This window comes from Podarcis bocagei (genome assembly GCF_964188305.1).
Source record: "Podarcis bocagei genome assembly, chromosome: 16".
NCBI lineage: Eukaryota > Metazoa > Chordata > Lepidosauria > Squamata > Lacertidae > Podarcis > Podarcis bocagei.
Genome location: NC_138142.1, coordinates 9,541,527 through 9,561,493, shown reverse-complemented (window position 1 = coordinate 9,561,493; position 19,967 = coordinate 9,541,527). Strand labels below are relative to the sequence as shown.

At 42.5% G+C, this 19,967-nt stretch overlaps 1 protein-coding gene across 5 annotated transcripts in view; it reads right to left on the bottom strand.

Annotated features, from left to right (window-relative positions):
- Positions 1–10,116: 10,116 nt before the first annotated feature.
- Positions 10,117–19,967, bottom strand: part of SFSWAP (splicing factor SWAP) — a 98,118-nt gene continuing 88,267 nt past the window's right edge. For all 5 annotated transcript variants that reach the window (XM_081174780.1, XM_081174781.1, XM_081174782.1 and 2 more), the window contains 3 exons: positions 14,485–14,652; positions 13,039–13,111; positions 10,117–10,485 (listed from right to left, as the gene is read on the bottom strand). In XM_081174780.1, the coding sequence (XP_081030906.1) occupies positions 10,420–10,485; positions 13,039–13,111; positions 14,485–14,652 (307 nt within the window). In that variant the 3' untranslated portion in view covers positions 10,117–10,419. The remainder of the gene's footprint in view (positions 10,486–13,038; positions 13,112–14,484; positions 14,653–19,967) is intronic.

Here is a 19,967-nt window from a genome sequence, read left to right as displayed (position 1 = left end):
TTAATTTCACTAGATGCCTTCAAGGCCTTTGATTGTATTGAGTGGAGCTATCTCAAGAGACTCTTATCAAACATGTTGTTTGGGAATAGATTTTTACATTTAATTGAATAATTTATTTGGAATCCTTGGCTTGCATTACCATTAATGGGGTTAACTCTGCTCATTTCACAAATGAAGGAACAAACAAAGCTGTCCAGTATCGCTCCTCCTATTTGCAGTGGCAGTAGAAGTTTTCATTACGATTCTGAGATTCTCCACTGAAATTGACGATATCAAAATTCAGGGAACTGAACACAAATTAAATATGTTCGCAGACAATCTGCTATTAATGCTCTGTCATCCTCTCTTGCCACTATAGCAGGATCTTAATACGTTGGCTAAGGCTGCTGGGTTAAAAATCAATTACAACAAATTGGTCATATTGCCTATAATTTCCATGACTTCAGAACACAACTGGTTAAGGTCTAACTCTTGTTTTAAATTGCTGTGTGGTGGATTTATCTTGATGGAGTTACGTCAACTTGGCTGAAGGAACTTTGGGAATTGTCACAAAAAGACCACAAAGAGCTTCAGTCTTGGAAGTGTTTAAATTTAAATGGGTTAGGCCGATGCAGAAGTGAAGATATATATTCTCCCTAAATTCTTCTCTTTCGTTCAGACCCTGCCCATACCTAGCCATAATTCTCAATTGGCTTGATGGCAACACTCGATTAAAATTTTACTTCAGGAGGTAGAAGAAGCAAGGTGAGCGGTCTAACCCTGTACTGACCAAGAACTAAATAAGGTATTCGTGCCCTAAATCTTAAGTTGTATTATGAGACTTTCCAATTAAAAGTTGACACATATGATTTGACAACTCGGCTTCAACTCTTACGTGTCAAAATGGAACTGGAACCCTCACCACCCTCTCTAAATGCCTTAACATTCCTGAAAACTTATTGGGCATGCATTAACAAAATAAGTAATGCGACTCTCCAAATATGGTGTAAATGGCAATCTTTAGCTCTGATTTTCGACCACCCGGCCTTTTGCTTTAATGCTAAATATCACCAGTTCCTATTTTGGAGAAAAAGGAAAAATCTGTACAATTAAATATATTTTGCCCAAAAGTCAACCTATTTCAGAAAGCTCACTTAAGGACAAATTAAAATATGTCTCACTAGAAATCTAACATATCCCCCTCTCGGGAGGAGTGGTTTGGAAGAATTTGGGACATTGCAGAACACCTAACACAGCAAAGGAAAGCACTTAGAGGTGAGTCAAAAATAGACTTGTTTTCATTTGATGTGGCACAAACACTTTTCCTTTGTCAACTCAGATGCAAAAACCTACCAAACCTCCACAATTTCCTAGGTTACGATGCGGAGAGGTTTCATAAAAGTTTAGCCTGCTTTCTTATTCCTCTCCCTGTATGTTCTATTTATGATCGCTTTGTAAAGTTGCATTGCATGCTTATGCAACGTCCTGGTACACCCCCCCTCCAAATTGTGGTGTTTTATTGCTGTCCCATTAATTGGGAAAAGTCTATGTAACTTGTGCTTCTCCTAACAAAATGACAATGAAGATCTTTCTTTCTTTCTTTCTTTCTTTCTTTCTTTCTTTCTTTCTTTCTTTCTTTCTTTCTTTCTTGTATCGAGATCTGGCTTAGTCTAATGTATATTTCCCATCACTCCCACTATTGCTTTAAATCAGGGGTTATGAACATTTTTCAACCCCTTTCAGAGGGCCATATGTCAGTGTTGGGCAGGACCAGAGACAAAAGTGGGTAGAGTAGTGGATGTCAATTTTACCTTTACACACTTGTACAGCCTTCCATATCATTCATTCAACCAACCAAGCAAGTAGTATCAGCATTCAACTCATTTCAGCCAGATAAAAGCACTCAACTAGGCGGCAAAGGAGTCCAAGTATGGGGTGGGGTCTCTGAGAATACCACACAGCATTGGCCATCTTGAGCTTATTAGACAAAATGTAGTGTTTGCTCATGTAGCGGATACATTTGCAAAGATTGAGCCCAAGCAATTCATGCAGTACCTGAAGCTAACACACAACATGAACAGGTGGAACAGATCCTAAGCTAAGCCACTGCTTGATACCCACACAGCTTCTCCCACCAATGCAAGTCAAGTTGACCACCATGCGTTAAGAGGTGCACTCTCTTTAGAACGGGCATGGCCAAACTTGGTCCTCCATCATGGAACTTTGGAGTGTCAGGCATAGCCCTACTGGCTTTAGCCCAAACGTAGCAGAGTTTTCCTGCACAGCGAAGAAGCTAGTTGCGGCAGTAATGACTAGTCAGCTAGACTCAGAAGAACTATTTACAGGATTTATTAAAAGGAAAAATAAAACCAGCAGAGTTTCTGCATACAAATAAAAGCAAAATAAATCCTCTTTTTCTCTCTCTCAAAACCATACACAGCACTTCTAACTCCTAACACACCTCACACCAAACTGTGCTAGCAATCCCTAGATAACAGAGTTGAGTGCTGGTCGTTAACCAATCAGAGTGAGTAGTTTCTAGGTCAAGCAGACCTGGGCTTTCTGCCAAGAGTAAATTGACACCAGCTTGAGTTAATTGGTGAAGCTAGAATCTGCAAGTTTCCCACGAGAACCAATTAACAGAAACTGAAACCGAAACTGAACACCCCCTCACAGATTCTGCTGAACAATTAACTCCAAATACACCTATGTAGGAGATCATTTTTCCAGCAAACCTAAACCCTTGCACATTCGCTTGTTCTTTACCTTTGCCAATGGTTTAGTTAACACATCTGCTACATTTTCTTCACTTGATACATAAGTACAGGTGATTACATTGTCTTGTACACAGCAACGTACATTTTGGTATTTTACAGAGATATGTTTGGAACGCGATTTGAAACCCTCTGTTTTACTTAAGGTTATACAAGCTTGATTATCAATGTAAACTTGTACTGGTTCTCCACAATTTACATTTAAATCTGCCATCAAATGCTTGAAATAAATCACCTCGTTGCACAATTCACTCAATGCGGCATACTCTGATTCTGTTGATGACACACTTACAACGTCTTGCTTGCGTGACCGCCAGCTGATTAAAGCTCCACCGACCATTATGACTAGTCCTGTGACAGATTTTCTATCTGGCAAATTTCCCCAGTCACTATCACAGTAGCAACTCAACATTTCATCCTCTGAAGAATTTAATTGTAACATATAGCCAATTGTCTGTTTGAGATACCTCAGAACTTGTTTTACCCCTTTCCAGGCATTTAGTGTGGGTTTTGAGACCAATCTACTTAATATGCCTACTGCATAGCTAATATCAGGTCTGGACCACTGTGCTATATACAATAAACTTCCAATTACAGAGTGATATACATCAGGATGTTCAAATTCAGGACTCTCATCTGTATGAAGTGTTTTTATGAAACCTGGATCCATAGGCACCGCTGCCCCTTTGCAATCCTGCATCCTGTATGTAGTCAGTAGTTGTTTAACTTTGTTCTGCTGACTAATTAGGCAGCTGCCATCTTGGGCCCAGCACACTTCCAACCCTAGATATGTCCTAACCGGGCCTAAGTCTTTTGTACATCCACCTGCAGCATACAATCTTTGCCCCCTCAGGCGCTGCTACTGGTGTAAAGACCTTGTGCTCATTCAGAGAGGACATCTCTTCCTCCATTGCCTGTTTCCAGAGCTCTGCCTCCTCTTTTGGTAACTTTAACACCTCCTGAAAACTCTTGGGTTCTGCAATTACACTAAACACATTTGCAGTATCAGGAGAAAAACGCACTGGAGGCACTCCTTTGTTTTGTCTTTTAGATCTTCTGGGAGAAAATTTTTCTTCTGACCCACTTTCCTCCTCAGAACTACGACCTCTCTTTTGTTGCTTAGCCACTGGTCTCTGGCTAACTTCACTTTCCTGAGAGCTCTTATCTGAACTTTCCTCCCCCTCAGACTCTGACTCCCTGTGTCTACCTTCAGAGTCATGAAGCTCCTGGGAAGGTTCAAACCAAACCTCAGTATTGGCATGTAGTCTCTCCCAGCCACTATGTTCACAAAAACTGGCATTCCTGGAGATCACAATGCCGTTTGTCCCTTCAGCAAAGCGGAAACCTTTTCCCAGCTCCTGGTAACCCACAAACACTAGCTGTTTGGTCTTAGGATCTCCCTTCTTCCTCATTTGTTTCGGAATTAATACCCAGGCCTTTGATCCAAACACATGCAAATGGTCAATTTTAGGTTTTTTCTGAAACAATTTGAAGTACGGGGTTGTACCTATTGTTTGGTGAAAGAGCCTGTTTTGGAGATAACACGCGGTGAGCATGCTCTCCCCCCAATAAGACATGGGTAAATCAGCATCATCAAGCATGGCAAACATCATATCTTGTAAAGATCTGTTTTTTCGCTCTGCAACGCCATTCTCCTCTGGGGAAAAAACGTTCGTTTTCCTATGCCCAGTGCCACGCTTTTGTAACCAATCTTTAAAGGCATTTGACATAAATTCGCCACCTCTGTCCGTCTGAATCCTTTTGAGTTTAACAGACAGAAATCTTTCCACAGATGCCACCCAGCCTTTAAACTTAGTGAACACGTCACCCTTATTCTTCATGGGAAAAACCCAGGAGTAACGCGTAGCGTCATCCACAATTGTTAGTGAAAAACGCGATCCACCCCTGCTTACAACAAATGGACCAATTACGTCCATGTGAACCAGCTGTAGCGGTGACTCACTAACTCTGTCACTTCTGGGGTAAGAGACTCTGTGGGTTTTAACCTTTTTACACACATTACAATCAAGGTACTTGTTACAACTCTTTAAATTACCCCCATCAGCCAATTCAGACATTTTTAGTACACTTTTCCAGCAAGCATGCCCCATTTTCCTATGCAATAAGTGCACACAGTTGTCATGTATAGCTTTGTTATTCACTGCAGGCTGAGATTTACTGACTACTGCTGCAACTTGAGATCCTGCTTTAAGCCAAAACAAGCCTCCCTCTGACTTAGCAGTGCCTAAAATCTCACCAGCCTTCTTAATAATGCAACTGTCTCCTTCAAAATACACTTTAAACCCAGCTTTTAGCAAACAATCTACAGACATCAGATTGCTCCTTAATGAAGGCACACAAAGTACATTTTGCAGGCATTCATGAAGACAAGGAACAAAAACTGCACCCCCCGAAATCACTTCGGATGTACTTCCGTCTGCTAGAGCCACCTGGCTGCGCTGTGCTGAGTTCTTGGAAACAAACAATTCATCTGAATTCACGATGTGGCGAGACGCTCCCGAATCGACCACCCAGACCGCTTGTTTCTCATCAGCAATCTTGACCTCGCCGGTCACCAGCTGAGCCGACTGTTTTCGTTTGAAGAATTTCTTTTTCCGCTGCTGCTGCTGCTGATCTTGTCTCTGCTCCTGCACCGGCAACTGAGACTTGACCAACTCCGGACATTGTCGTTTTCGATGCGCTGAAGACCCACATCGGAAACAACGCCTAACAGCAAACGCTGACTCCTCACCAGTACGCTGCTTTTGCTCCACCTCTGGCACGGCATGAGAACTCCTTCCAAACCGCCCACCTGTAGAAGCCTCTGCAGCCACCGACCTTTCTTGCCTCTTCTGCCATTCTTCAATCAAACGCCCAGTAACGTAACTGACTGATAAATCACGCTCCTGTATGCCTTCTAGAGACAAAACTAAATTATCCCAGCTTTCCGGGAGAGAACTCAAAATAATAGCCACCTTCTCCTGCTGGTCTAACGCACAGTCTCTTTCCTGTAGCGCAACAAACTTTAACTGTAAACTGTGTAGGTGTTCTTGCATTGTAACCCCAGGCTGTAACATTGCCTTGTACAATGCCTTGCGAATGAACAGCTTGGAAACCGCTGTCTCACGCACATGGAGTTCTTTAAGTGCTTGCCACACACCTCTAGCTGTCTTGATTCCCCTCACATACGGCAACTGGGAATCTTCCAGCCCCAAGACAATTGTGGCCTTGCTCTTTGGTCTTTATCGAGGTCTTCATCATCAGGCTTCGTAGGAAACTTACTCACCACTTGCCAGAGACGATCCCTCTGCAGCACTGCCTGCATGCGTTCCGACCACAGCAAGTAACTGGAGTCATTCAGACGCTCAAAAGCCATCTGACCTGGTTGTGAGGCCATCTTGAGAGCAATGTCCCTGGAACCCGGAACCAGCTACTCACGACCACCGAGAGAAAACAGGAACCACAGCACCCAGCACTCACACGCTGCAGCTGTTGTCCTTCTGTCCGCTGCGTCACCAGCTCACCACGGTCAGGAACCAGCCAGAGAACAACAACTTCTGGAACTACTGGAACCAACACCGTTGATGCTGACACCACCGCAACTCAGGCTGGCAGCACAATGCCCATAACCTCATGGAACTTTGGAGTGTCAGGCATAGCCCTACTGGCTTTAGCCCAAACGTAGCAGAGTTTTCCTGCACAGCGAAGAAGCTAGTTGCGGCAGTAATGACTAGTCAGCTAGACTCAGAAGAACTATTTACAGGATTTATTAAAAGGAAAAATAAAACCAGCAGAGTTTCTGCATACAAATAAAAGCAAAATAAATCCTCTTTTTCTCTCTCTCAAAACCATACACAGCACTTCTAACTCCTAACACACCTCACACCAAACTGTGCTAGCAATCCCTAGATAACAGAGTTGAGTGCTGGTCGTTAACCAATCAGAGTGAGTAGTTTCTAGGTCAAGCAGACCTGGGCTTTCTGCCAAGAGTAAATTGACACCAGCTTGAGTTAATTGGTGAAGCTAGAATCTGCAAGTTTCCCACGAGAACCAATTAACAGAAACTGAAACCGAAACTGAACACTCCAGCGGTTTGGGGACTACATTTCCCATCATCATCCCTGACCACTGGTCCTGTTAGCTAGGGATGATGGGAGTTGTAGTTCCAAAACAGCTGGAGGGCCAAGTTTGGCTATGCCTGCTTTAAAAGGACTAAACCTGGATTAGATGATCATGCTTTTCATGTAATTATTAAAATTGGTTGTTGGAAGTTTTCCTCATATGGTGATGCATAATGAGCTAGCTTTTCCATCAGCCATAAAAAGCAACCTCTCCTCTGATTCCAGTCTCCCTTTTGGGGAGAGGCAAGATATCTTTGGTTTTCCCAGTAGTGATGTATGGAAGTGAGAGCTGGACCATAAAGAATGCTGATCACCGAAGAATTGATGCTTTTGAATTATGGTGCTGGAGGAGACTCTTGAGAGTCCCATGGGCTGCAAGAAGATCAAACGTATCCATTCTGAAGGAAATCAGCCCTGAGTGCTCACTGGAAGGACAGATTGTGAAGCTGAGGCTCCAATACTTTGGCCACCTCATGAGAAGAGAAGACTCCCTGGAAAAGACCCTGATGTTGGGAAAGATGGAGGGCACAAGGAGAAGGGGACGACAGAGGACAAGATGGTTGGACAGTGTTCTCGAAGCTACAAACATGAGTCTGACCAAACTGCGGGAGGCAGTGGAAGACAGGAGTGCCTGGTGTGCTCTGGTCCATGGGGTCACAAAGAGTTGGACACGACTAAACAACAACAACAAAAGATATCTTTTTGCATGGCTGTGCTGCCCGAGGCTAATGGGAGTGGTGGTCCAAAATATCTGGAGGACACCAGGTTGTTGAAGGCTGCTCGAGCAGAGCTTTCCCCTTGCATTTCTAATTGTGAAAGTGCAATGAAACTATCCCTGAGACAACACAGGTGACTGTTAGGATATTCCCGTTCCACCTTAAAAGGGAGCAGGCTTTGAGAGTCACAGAGTCTGCGTATTTCCTGTTCACGGGATGTTTATGTTTCCCATTGCTTTCGTTTTCTCTGTGCTGGACACACTGATGCAGGCAGTCATGTTTTTCTTTGTTCTGACCAACGCTGAATAAACTTGTTAATAATGCTCTCCTGAGTGCGACTTTTGCTGTGAATTATCTGCTGATAGAGTGTGCATGAGCTCTGGAATGTGGCAAGATATTTTCTAGAAACTCGTGTCGCTAATCGATGATACTGTGTGCCTACGGGAGATCGATGGATCGTCTGGCAGACGGCTTGGGGCCATGATGGACTTTATCTCCCTGGCAGTATCCCAACAGTGACCAGATGTTCACATCACATGCTAATCCACCAGAGACGCTCGGGATCAAATCCATGACTTTTTTGGTAGAAACTGCAAAGTAGCATGTGCTCTACCACTTTAGCCAAGTCCCCCTTCGATTCTCCAGGTTGCTCAGCAGAGGAGGAAACTAGGAAGGTATCTCCCACAGAACAGTGTGGAAATAACTGAAGACTTTGTTCAATGCCATTAGTAAGACATGTTGTCTTTCACTGTTGTTGTTTTTTTAAAAAAGAACACACTCTTTTTGCACAATTATTTTGGTTGTTGAAGTGATGGTTGTCCACTCATTTTAAAGGGGATAGAAATGGCTGGTGATGCTGAATTGCTGCTGTTTAGATTTTATGCTCTGGTTTTGCATGGTGCATTTGGAATATTTCAGAAGTGTGACTGCAAGCTGTTGTAAAAATCCCGCAGGCTACCGGGACATAAATTTTAGTAATAAATAAACCCATTAAAGGGGCATCTTAAATGGCTGTTTAGCAGGTAGGAAACTTCCTTTTGAGGATTGTCAAACTGTGTCCTTCCTCACGTGATGCTAGTCCTTTCTATCTGAGCAACAAGTTTTTGAGGATTCTTGGGTTGATCGTCATTTCAGATACTGATAATGAAAATAGTTTTGATAGACTAAACTGTCCTGAAATAGAGTATTAAATGGATCATTTCCTTAACTGGATGTAGTAATGGTTAATCCCACTCTTCCCTATTATCAGTTTCACAATGTGAAACATTCCACCTGCTCTACCAGTTGAAATAAATTAACAGGAGGACAAAATACTTGACCTTTTAATTAAGGGAACTGTTCTTTCTATAGATCATATCCAGCCTAAAGAATTGGTTGTCTTCTCTCTTACTTTTAAACAGTCAAATTTAAAGGGTTATTATCACACAGTATACTGTAAAACTATATTGCTTAAGAACTATGGAAACAGGTCACTGATTAACATTTTTATCTCCTGGTCCCGTCCCCCCCGCCCCCAAGCCACTGTTTAAAATATTGCCATTTTATTTTGAAAAGGGTTATTGCACTGAACTTCAATCTGTATGATAAATGAATTTGTAATTATAGGAAGCTCACAAGATTTAGCATATAATTGCTATTTGCCACTAGCCATTTATAAAAGCAAGATAGCATCTTCACTAACTTTCAAGACTATTTCCCCCTTTAGCATGGAGTGGGGAGTTAAATAAGAGAAGTCTTGAATCTCTGGAGAATGGTAGCTATTTTGCATTTGGGGAAATGATGGCAGATCTAAGAACATGTCAAAGAAAAATAGGTCAGCGACTAAGGGTACGTGAAGTGGTATGCTTCAATGACACACTGAACAGTTTTTCAGATATCAAAACGGTTAATGCTAAAAGCTTTAGGAGATTTTTATATATTTTAACCGTCAAAGTTGGATTAATTATATTTTTTTGTATTCATGTTATTATAACTCTTATTCCAGACGGAATTCACTCTTCCATTGACTACAGTTAGTACCAAGTGGCAGAAGCTATAATAAAATTAGTTTCAGACTGTACACCTTTGATATCGGAAGGGGAATTAACATGCCTATTTTATATGAACTCCATTGGCTGCTGACTAGTTTTCAGGCTAAATTCAAAGCGCTGATGCTTACCTTTAAAGCCCTTTCTAATCAGAATCTGGTATATTTGAGGAAACTCAATTCTTGTTCAAGAGTGGAATTATTGTCTTAGGGCCCCCAGCCTTTTTAAGAACAAGATTCCCCCAGATATAGTCTTTAATCTCTGGAACAGACTCTTCACTAGAGTACCATACAATACTATAAAATGGGCACATGTCTAGACAGTTAAAGAGTTTTCCTTTGGGGCAGGGTCTTCATAAACAATGCCCCTTTGCCTTTAGTTTTTTTATGGCTTTATGCTGCAATTTTTCATTTGTTCACACCGCTTTGGAGAACCTGGATTGAAAAGTAGATCCAAAGAAATCAAGTAAGAGGGAAAAAAAACTAATTTCCAGAAAGTATTTAATAAAAATGGTTTATCTGCATTTTAATTTGTGTTAACATCCGCAGGAACATTTTATTTACAAATATACAGACATTGCTCATGGTAAGATTCTTACTGAAGAACTGGTCAAAACGTAATTTACAAAACCTCCAAAGGCTTATTTTATCAAAAGGAAGTTTGATGTGGAAAAATCATTGAAGTTCCAATGAGATCTTCTGTACACAACAAGGATGTCAGCTCCTTGAACTCTGTTGTTGGGAACCACTGGAACCACGTTTCCTTCTGTACACGGTATTCTGAAGAGTCCCTCCTTCTGGTCTCAGGAGGCACTAGTTGGGATGTTTTTGGAAGCCGCGAGCATTGCCCTCACCTTGGCCATAAGATCCTGCAACGAATACAGGAAACATTGAGAGCTTTTCAGAAAAGTCGTGCTGAGGATGTTTACATTGTACACAGCAAGAAAAGTCAATGTGGTGGCTCCCATAAGCCCCAACCAGCACAACCAGCCATCAGGGATGATGGGAGCTGGACTCCAGGAACATCTGGAGAGTAACATGTTGGCTACCTCTGATATAGAGACAGAAATGGCATGTGCCATACAAAAAAAGGAGATTTTCTCAATTGATAAAAGGCAAAATGTAGAAAAAGTAATACAAAGGGTGTTCCAGGCATTTTCCTGAACATACAAACCTGAATTTGTGAACAGGTCTTCCCTTTGTTGAGCGGGAAGGTCTGCTGGTGGCTTGTTCTTGCGTTTGCCTGAACACCAGCAGAACACTGCACATGACTGGAGACCCTGATATATCAGGGCTCCCAATTCACGAGACGTCCTACATGAGTACCACCCCCCTGCAGATCTTCCCCACTCAACACAGGGAAGCTGGGAACCTGAGTAGATGGGGACCACAAGTGTGGGTAAACTGACGGCAGGGCTTGTATGCGTGGCCCTAACCTTCCAACACCTGAACTTGCATACAGAATTTCTTGGCAAAGACACAGTTTCTAAATCCTGAGGCAAACAGGTGAAATGTGGAGGACTTAAAACGTCCACTGTAAAGTGAGCTATTCCAGGATGCCGAGAAGCATTTTCAAACAAATTTCTAAAGAAGCCAAAGGCACTGAATTGCAACTCCGTTTGCACTTTATGCAGGAGATATCCCAGAGCACAATGTAATCTTTTAGGTAAACTGAGAACTGTGGCAGTCTTAAATTACTCACTTGCTATGGTCTGAAAGGTCTAAATTACTCACTATGGTTTGAAAGAGCCACACTTTTACTGAAGGCAGAGAAATAGGCTGCAGGACACGTATGCATGATGGTTTATTTCAGGGGTGAGGAACCTGTCTCTATGGGTAATATTGGCGTGCCAGTGGGTCCAATTTCTCTTTCTGCTCTCTCCCACCTGCCCCTTTAAATATCTGAACAGATGAGCAAGCAGGTGGCAGGTGGGGAAGATGAAAAAATATGCTGTACACTGAAAACATGCTAAGGGCTCTGCAAGTCTCCCCATGTTTCCCCTTTAAACCTCATAGGTTTAAAGAGGGAGTGTGGGGAGACTCTGAAAGCCACACAAGGCTCTCCAGGATTGGGCTGCATCTTCTTTAGAGGAGTTAATTCTCTTAATCAAAACTCCACCAAGTTCTATCCATTTAAGTATAAAAGGATCACATCTAACAAAAACAGCAAGCAGAACGCTGCTTGTTCAATAATTGCACTCTTGAAAAATGACACAAATTATTAAAAGCACCAAACACAATTTCTCAAGACTAACATATTAAGAGAAATTCAAATATCCGTTTAGGAGCTATCCTGCCGAGTCAAATTAAATTTGCAATAAGCAAAACAAAAAGATGCATTTTTAAGACAAGTGAAACTGAACAGTGTGATCACAGAATTATTGTTTTCTTGACTATATTGCGTGAAGGAAATTGAACACATTCTATGCACTTTGCTTAGTGTGCCGAAGGCTAGACGTGATGATTCAAGGCACTGCACTAAAGCGGTGACCCACAACGAAGTAGGGGGTGCTCTTATTATACCCAGATCAGTAAACAAACCTCACTGTATCTTTTGACAGTGCAGTGGTTCTTGCACTGTTCTAGTTAACAACATATTATAATTATTTCCAAAGTACTCATCAGCTTTAATTAGAAATATTCTGTAAGTTTACAACCAGCAAAATGCTTATTACCATGATGAACGGGGGGGGGGGGTGTCTGTGAAGTGATGTGTGTGCGATGCAAGGACTCACAGGGAGGGGTTGCAGCAAGCTGTGCCAGGTAGAGCTGGATTTGCCATGGTTGGGGAAAGAGAATTTTGTCCAAGTGGTCTGCTTCTCCCAAGCAGGAGACTGGAAGCCACTTGCATATATGGGAAGAAGGGGTGCATGTGCTGGACACGGTTGGGGGGCTACACCCACTCTGTTTTCCTCCCCTCCCTGTGATCCAAGCCACTGATGATCAAGCTTACCTTGCTTTTGGGTCAAAACTACAGTGACACAAGAACCTTGGGAAAGAGGCTGTGGGGCTGGATACCCTTAACCGATGATCGTTACAAAGACTTTGCTCTGTGTGTGTGTGTGCATGTGAGTGTTGGAGGGTATTTGTGGAAAAGGGTCTGTGGATGGGTTTGAAGCGGGGGTGGGGAGGGGAAGGGAAGGGAAGGGAAGGGAAGGGAAGGGGACACTATACAGTCGGGAGAGAATTCCAGGTGTAAGAGGCAGAAAAGGAGAATGGGAAGAGTCATTCAAGGGAGCAATACCAGAGACTACAGCTTTGTAACAAAACAGGTTTAAAATCTGGAAGCATATGCTGATTACATACCATTTGCAGTGCTCTTTTCAATACTGAAAACAGCAATTCAAACAAAATGCAATGTGAGCATTACAAAATTGAGACAATTTAGTAATCATTACTAAATGGAACGTTTCAAGTGGTACCTGAGTTATTTTACTCTGCACTGACGACACAATCGCTGAAGAGATCTGGCCATCTTTTTCCAAAGAAACGCCCCTAAAAGAATTTTTAAAAGGGGGACTTTCAGTCAAGACAATCAAGTAATAGACAATTAATGCACAGATATATCCAAATACTTCAAACATGAAAAAATCCCCAAGTGAATGAAATGTATTGGCTAAGAGAATGAGCTTTAAGTTCAAATCTCAACTCTGCCATGAATTCGGCAGAAAGTCTTAACAAGCCCCTCAAAGCCTGTCATCCCACCGCCTCCCTGTCCCCGTATTGATGATACTGGTCTGCCTTCTAGGCTTCTTGTAAAGATTAATGAGACAATTGATGTGGGTACCTATGAGTAGTCAGGTTAAGGTTTAAGTAAGGCTAAACATAATTGGGTATCATCAAATGGAGGTGCCATGATTTAAAACATATCTAGATAAATGGAAGCCGTTCTGAGCTATGTGAAGTCTCTCATCCTTGGTGTATTCTCATAAGCGGTTGGTGCTAAGTTACCATTTTCCCCATGCACTTGAGAGATATGTCAAATTCTCTCAGCAGCAGCAGCTCATTGGAGTGACTTGCAACATCCTAGCCCAGCATTCAGTGCTCTCTCATTCAAAGCAGGAGAATAGAAAAACAAAACAAAACAAAACCCATCACTATGGAGAACCTAGGGAAACCACGATTAAACCGTGATGAATCCAGTGAGGTGGTTGTATTCACAGGACAGAGGCTAAGCATTTCATTCCTAAAATTAATGCAAGGAGAAGCTGCAGTTGCTTGGAAACAGTAGGTATAGATATGCTCATGAAAAGTGAACTACAGGTATACCTTGGTTGCCGAACGCCTTGGAACTCGTACATTTTGGCTCCCGAATGATCGAAAACTGGAAGTGAGCGTTCCAGTTTTTGAACAATTTTCAGAAGCCAAATGTCTGGCGCAGCTTTTGATTGATTGGCTGCAGGACACTCCTGCAGCCAACTGGAAGCCGCGTCTTGGTTTTCGAACAGTTCTGAAAGTTGAATCGACTCCTGGAACGCATTCTGTTCAAGAACCAAGGTATGACTGTATTTGACTTCTGACTGAAGAAAATCCTTAATTAAATGCTATCATGCAAAAAATAAAAATTATTGCAAGTAGAAAACTGGCACATCATGGAGAAGTGCTGGTTTTCCACTCGCAAGAAGTAGTCTGCTGTTGGAACTTTAAATGCAGGAGAGCTTCCAAAAATTATGACGCCTCGCCTGCTGCACAACATTATACAATCCTGCCTCATTTGCTGTGTGTATGAATCCTTCTGTATTATCCTGCTAAGAAGTAAAAAGGATCAAGTCACTGCCCTGGTTCCTCAAATTTCCCATCAACAGTCTAGCTGCAGTGTTTTGCATCAGGGAAGTGCCAGTGTATAGAATTTAGAAAGGGCTCATTACCCAGAACGTTCTTGGCTGGATCCCCTACTCTCCACAGGAGAGACACTGGCTGAATGGGTGGAGTTCTTATGTGCAGATTGTTTGCCTGGAGAGATGGATGGCGAATGAGACCTCGCTTTGGACTTGGTGTGGGAGTGAGATCTCCTTTTCTTCTTTTCATGAGGACTCCTGGGGGAAAAAGACAAAGTAATATATTGATTAATATAAAGCTGTGCCATCAGCTATAGAAAGAATGCAATTTTCCAGGTCTTTTCAGCTCCAACAAAACAGACACCCATTCTCTGCATCAAATACAACTCTTTTTTTAATGCCAACGTTAAAATATAGTGAGACCACAAAATATAACTTTAGTTTGGACCTTGAATAATTATTTACCCTTTTAACTTATATAATGAAAACTGCAATGATCATACCTAATCATCTACAAATATTTGGTTTTGCAGATGGCGAAAGAAACTGTAGCACAGAAACCAAAGCCTGTGGCAAGTAGCTGTATCTACAAGCAACTCCATCCCCTCCTGCTGCCTCCATATGGCACAACCCCCTGGTTTCCATGCCCTACTGCAGTGGTCTTCAACTGGACCACACCGAAGACCCACCTCTGACTAACAACCTGCAAGATGGACCCACTTTCAAACTTTCACTTTTGGTTTACACTTACTGGTGTTAGTAGTAGATAGGTAGCCGTGTTGGTCTGCCATAGTCAAAATAAAAAAAATTCCTTCCAGTAGCACCTTAAAGACCAACTAAGTTAGTTCTTGGTATGAGCTTTCGTGTGCATGCACACTTCTTCAGATACCTGAAGAAGTGTGCATGCACACGAAAGCTCATACCAAGAACTAACTTAGTTGGTCTTTAAGGTGCTACTGGAAGGAATTTTTTTTTATTTTGACTTACTGGTGTTAACGCACTTTATCGATCCTAAAATGGCAATTCACAAAGCAATATACATAGTGTTACCTTAGCATTGCTTGTAAATAAAAACCCAGTGATTTTTATACTTTATCAAGAAGCAGTGACTTAAAAATAGACCTCCTCACAATTTCAGTGGGATGTCTATGTTCTCTAGATTTCATTCCGGAGAGGGGTGGTATTAGAAAGGCTAAACTCCTATCCCCATTTCCTACAGCTAAACTCTGGGGCTTTTATGTTTTGTTTTTATGGTCACCACTGTTGAGAAGTCTTGTTCACAAAGATAGGTAGTACCAAATGGCAGCAGATGAATGGCAGCTTCCTGGGTATTCTTTACTAACCAAAATCCAGAACTTCAGTAATGTTAGCTGTTGAACTTGCACTTTTACACTTGTGTAACAAGACAGTTCAAGGAATTATTTCTGCAACTCAAAGCTTAATTCTAGTGACTCGTGCACCCACAGTGAATCATGATCAGATCCACTATGAATCTTCACACATTTTTTTTTTGAGAGAAATAAAATTTCTTTTGATAGAAGCAAAATTTACTGTATGATCTTCATTTGAAAAAAACGGTGCAACAGTCAGAAACCTGTCAAGGACGTTTTCCAAACAGTACCTCAACCAAAGTCTCAGTATTTTTCTTTGAATGACTTTTTTTAAAACGTAGCCCAAACTGTAAAATTAGATTTGGAGCAGATCTGTGAGCAAAGTGGATCAGAACACTTCTTCTTCCTGTCATAGATGGAACAAAGTTTTCCTGCTCTTCAAAAACTAGTTGTCAATTCGTTGAAAAAATATCTCAAGTGGCTTGTTTGGAAAACGGGCACGCTTTGTTTCTAAATGCCTCAACAGCTTCGATCACTTTCATCTGCTGGCAACTTGCCACATTTCACACACCTTTAATAGTTCTGCCCTCTCTCTGCTCCCCTTTCAGTGAAGCCTGTCTTTGATACAGAGCAAGAGGGCAAGTCATAATTATTATGTTTGTATTTTATTATAAAAATAATAATTTGAGGCATCCAACAGGATTCTGTGGTACAGTCATACCTTGGGTTAAAGTCGCTTCAGGTTGAGCGTTTTCAGGTTACGCTCCATGGCAGCCCGGAAGTAACGGAACACATTACTTCCGGGTTTCGCCGTTCGCGCATGTGCTCAAAATGACGTCACGTGCATGCGCAGAAGCAGTGAATTGTGACCTGCGCACACAAAGACGTGGGCTGTGTTCTGCTCAGCATGCAAACGGGGCTCCGGAACAGATCCCGTTCACATCCAGAGGTACCATTGTACAATGGGTCAGTGAATTTGGCTGTTAACCAGAAGATTGGTGATTCAAGCGCATCCAGGGCAGGATTCCTGCATTGAAGGGGGTTGGACTAAATGACACTTGGGGTCACTTCCAACTCTACGATTCTATGAACTTTCCCTCATTTCCTGCATCTCCCCTTTCTTACATTTCTTTTGCCACTGCCTTTCTTTCTCTCACTTTGCCCCTCCCTACCTCCTTGCACTTTTTGTCCTCTGTCACCTGTTCACACCTTCTGCCTTCTCTTTGCCTCCTTCTTGCATTCTCCCAGTCCCTTCTGTTGCCATTCTTGCCTTCTTTCACAATTCTCTACGCTCCAGCTGTCAGCCTGTTGCCTTTCTCTCTCTGCTGACATCTTATTCCACTTTTCCTTCCCACACATTTCAATCATTTCCTTCTCTCACCTTCTTCTACTTTCTTTCACCTGCTGTTGGATTCCTACAGGTATTCACAGCCATTCCGTTCCACTCCTGTGATTAGAACACAGCCAGCTACAAATCTCTTTCCATCCTCTTCAACACACTAAAATATCCCTCTGACATACATTCACAGCTCTGTGCTCTTTCCTTCTAGCCCACCAGAAAATATGAGACTGTCTGAAGTGGGCACAGCTGATACCTGCGCATTCTGGTCCCAGCATAGATTCCTACCAGAAGTTTACAAAGCTAATGAATGAATGAATTCATAATGAATGAATTCCTATGCCCCACAAATAATCCAGAGATGCATTTTAAATAAAAGGGCACATTCTACTCATGTAAAAACCTGCTGATTCCCGGACCGTCTGCGGGCCGGATTTAGAAGGCAATTGGGCTGGATCTGGCCCCCGGGCCTTAGTTTGCCTACCCATGCTGTAGAAGCTAGGGATGGGCAGAATATTGATATACCGCCCAAAACCGGTTTGAAGTCCAAATCGTGATTGCGGTTTCATAATTTTTGACCTGGCAATATATTGTGAATCTGTGTGTGTGTGTGTGTGTGTGTGTGTGTGTGTGTGTGAGAGAGAGAGAGAGAGAGAGAGAGAGAGAGAGAGAGAGAGAGAGAATGTATGCTATGCAAAAATCAAAACGTGGGGAAAACTGTGAAGCCAGACAATGCATTTCTCAATTGCTCCAGCCCCTGTTAACTCTGCTGGCTCAGCTCTCGTCTGCCTGACATTCCTGTACATCCTAACCCTCTGGTTGAAGATCTATGTCTTACTGTAACCCAGTGTGAACTGAGCTTAAGTACATAAAACTAAAACAACTGCAAATTGCTTTCCTGTTTAGTCCTTGCCTCCCCTTCTCTGGTCTCCTCTGGGCTAAATTTGAGATTGTAAGCTCCTTGGGGTAGAGACCTTTCCCACTGCATATTGTAAAGTGCTATGCACACTTAAGGCACAATGGAAATTAAGAATAAATTTAGCAAGTGCAAACACCATGACTTTTCAGTTTGACATGCTTCCAGGGTGGCTTATGATCAGTGAGTTATGAACAATGAATATAAAATAATAAAAACAATGAATTTAAAATAATAAAATTAACCAGTGCACAGTTGCCACCCAGAGAACACTGTTATTGAGCCGTATATAAATGCTGTCAAATAAGAAAGCAAGTTCTTAATCGAAGTTCTAATCCAATAATGTAATGAAAAGACCCAGGCAGATTAAAATATATGTACCTGGAACTGGGTGGCATCTTTACAAGGGCAAGTCTTTTCTTTGGTTGTCAGACACCTAATCTATGAAGGCACCATCTGTGCCCCATTTTGGGGAACCCCCACACCTAGACAATATGGCCAACATGCAGACTTTGCAGCTTTGCTACACAGTTGTGCACGCTGTGTTTTTACATAAGATGGCCTCTTAAATCCAAGAAACACAGGCTTCTTCTTATAAAAAGCTTCCAAATAAAACAACATTTCGCATGGGAATATAAAAACACTAATTCAAACCATCTCGCTGCAGCAGTCAGCATGAGGTTGTTTTGAATTGGTAATGTAACTGGCAGACATAAGTGAATATTGCTAGCATAGGAGGCAGAAGTTTTATGGTCACATAAAACCCTTTTTACTGTAGATTTAACAAAAGGACAAAACAAAGTACTCGGCAATCTATCACAGGGCTGAGACAGCTACCAGCCCTGTAGCATACAGCTTCCATGATAGCGTCTGTCTCCAAGGGATGACTCGTGCCACATACTCTTGGTGAAGTTGTCCCAATTGCTTCATCAGGACATTCAACTCAGGGGCAGACCAGCATGCATTTCCTGATAAGGCAAGGGAAAGGCTAGCTCTGGCCAGGAAGTGCAATTTCTTCTAGGTCCTGCCACCTACTGGACAGAGAGAAGACAACCCAGTATTCTGCACTACTGGTGGGCAATGAAGTAGCGAGAACCTCTAGATCAATGTTTCCCATAATGGGCGATGCTGCTCCTTGGGCATGCTGAAACCCAAGGGGGGCAGTAGTAGACTTAGGTGCAATAGGGGGACATTGAATAAAAATAAGGGGGTGGTGGAAACATAGAAAAAGAAGAGATTTTTGAGAAACCATTTGTACATGTTTCATCTGCTGTGTAATGATGCTTACCGCCAGGTCGGGCACCACTGTGGGACGGCAACAACACCTCCCCTGGATACAGCAGTCATGCTGGAGGTGAGGGGTTTCCCATGCTTGGGTGAACCCTTTTAGTCTTCACCCATGCCCAGGAACTGGACCACAGCTTGCCTGACTATTTGCCCAATGGCAGTTATAGTGAGGGAGAAAGTATTGATCCCCTGCTAAATTTGCCCGTTTGCCCTCTGACGAAGAAATGACCAGTCCATAATTTTAATGGTAGGTTTATTGTAGCTGTGAGAGACAGAATAACAACAGGAAAACCCCCAGAAATAAAGCTACCATTAAAATTATGAACTGGTCATTTCTTTGTCAGGGGGCAAATGGGCAAATTTAGCAGGGGATCAAATACTTTCCCCCCTCACTGCAGGCTGCGGTGCTGGCCCTGTGCCTGGGGTGGATCAGACTGAGCCAGAAAGCTTCACTTGGGTCCACCCCATGGGGCCTAGTCCCCATCCTCATCCAGCTTTGAAAAACCATGCGTAATAAGGTAGAAATACAGATCCATAAAAGAACGCAACTTTGTCACTGCATTTTTCTGTTTGTTCGCTTAAAGAAGGTAAATTTGCAGGGGGGCGCAGAGTATTTTTTTTCCTAAAAGGGGGGCGGTAGGCCCTATAAGTTTGGGGACCTCTGTTCCAGATATTGCACCTGAATTTCAAGTACCCTTTG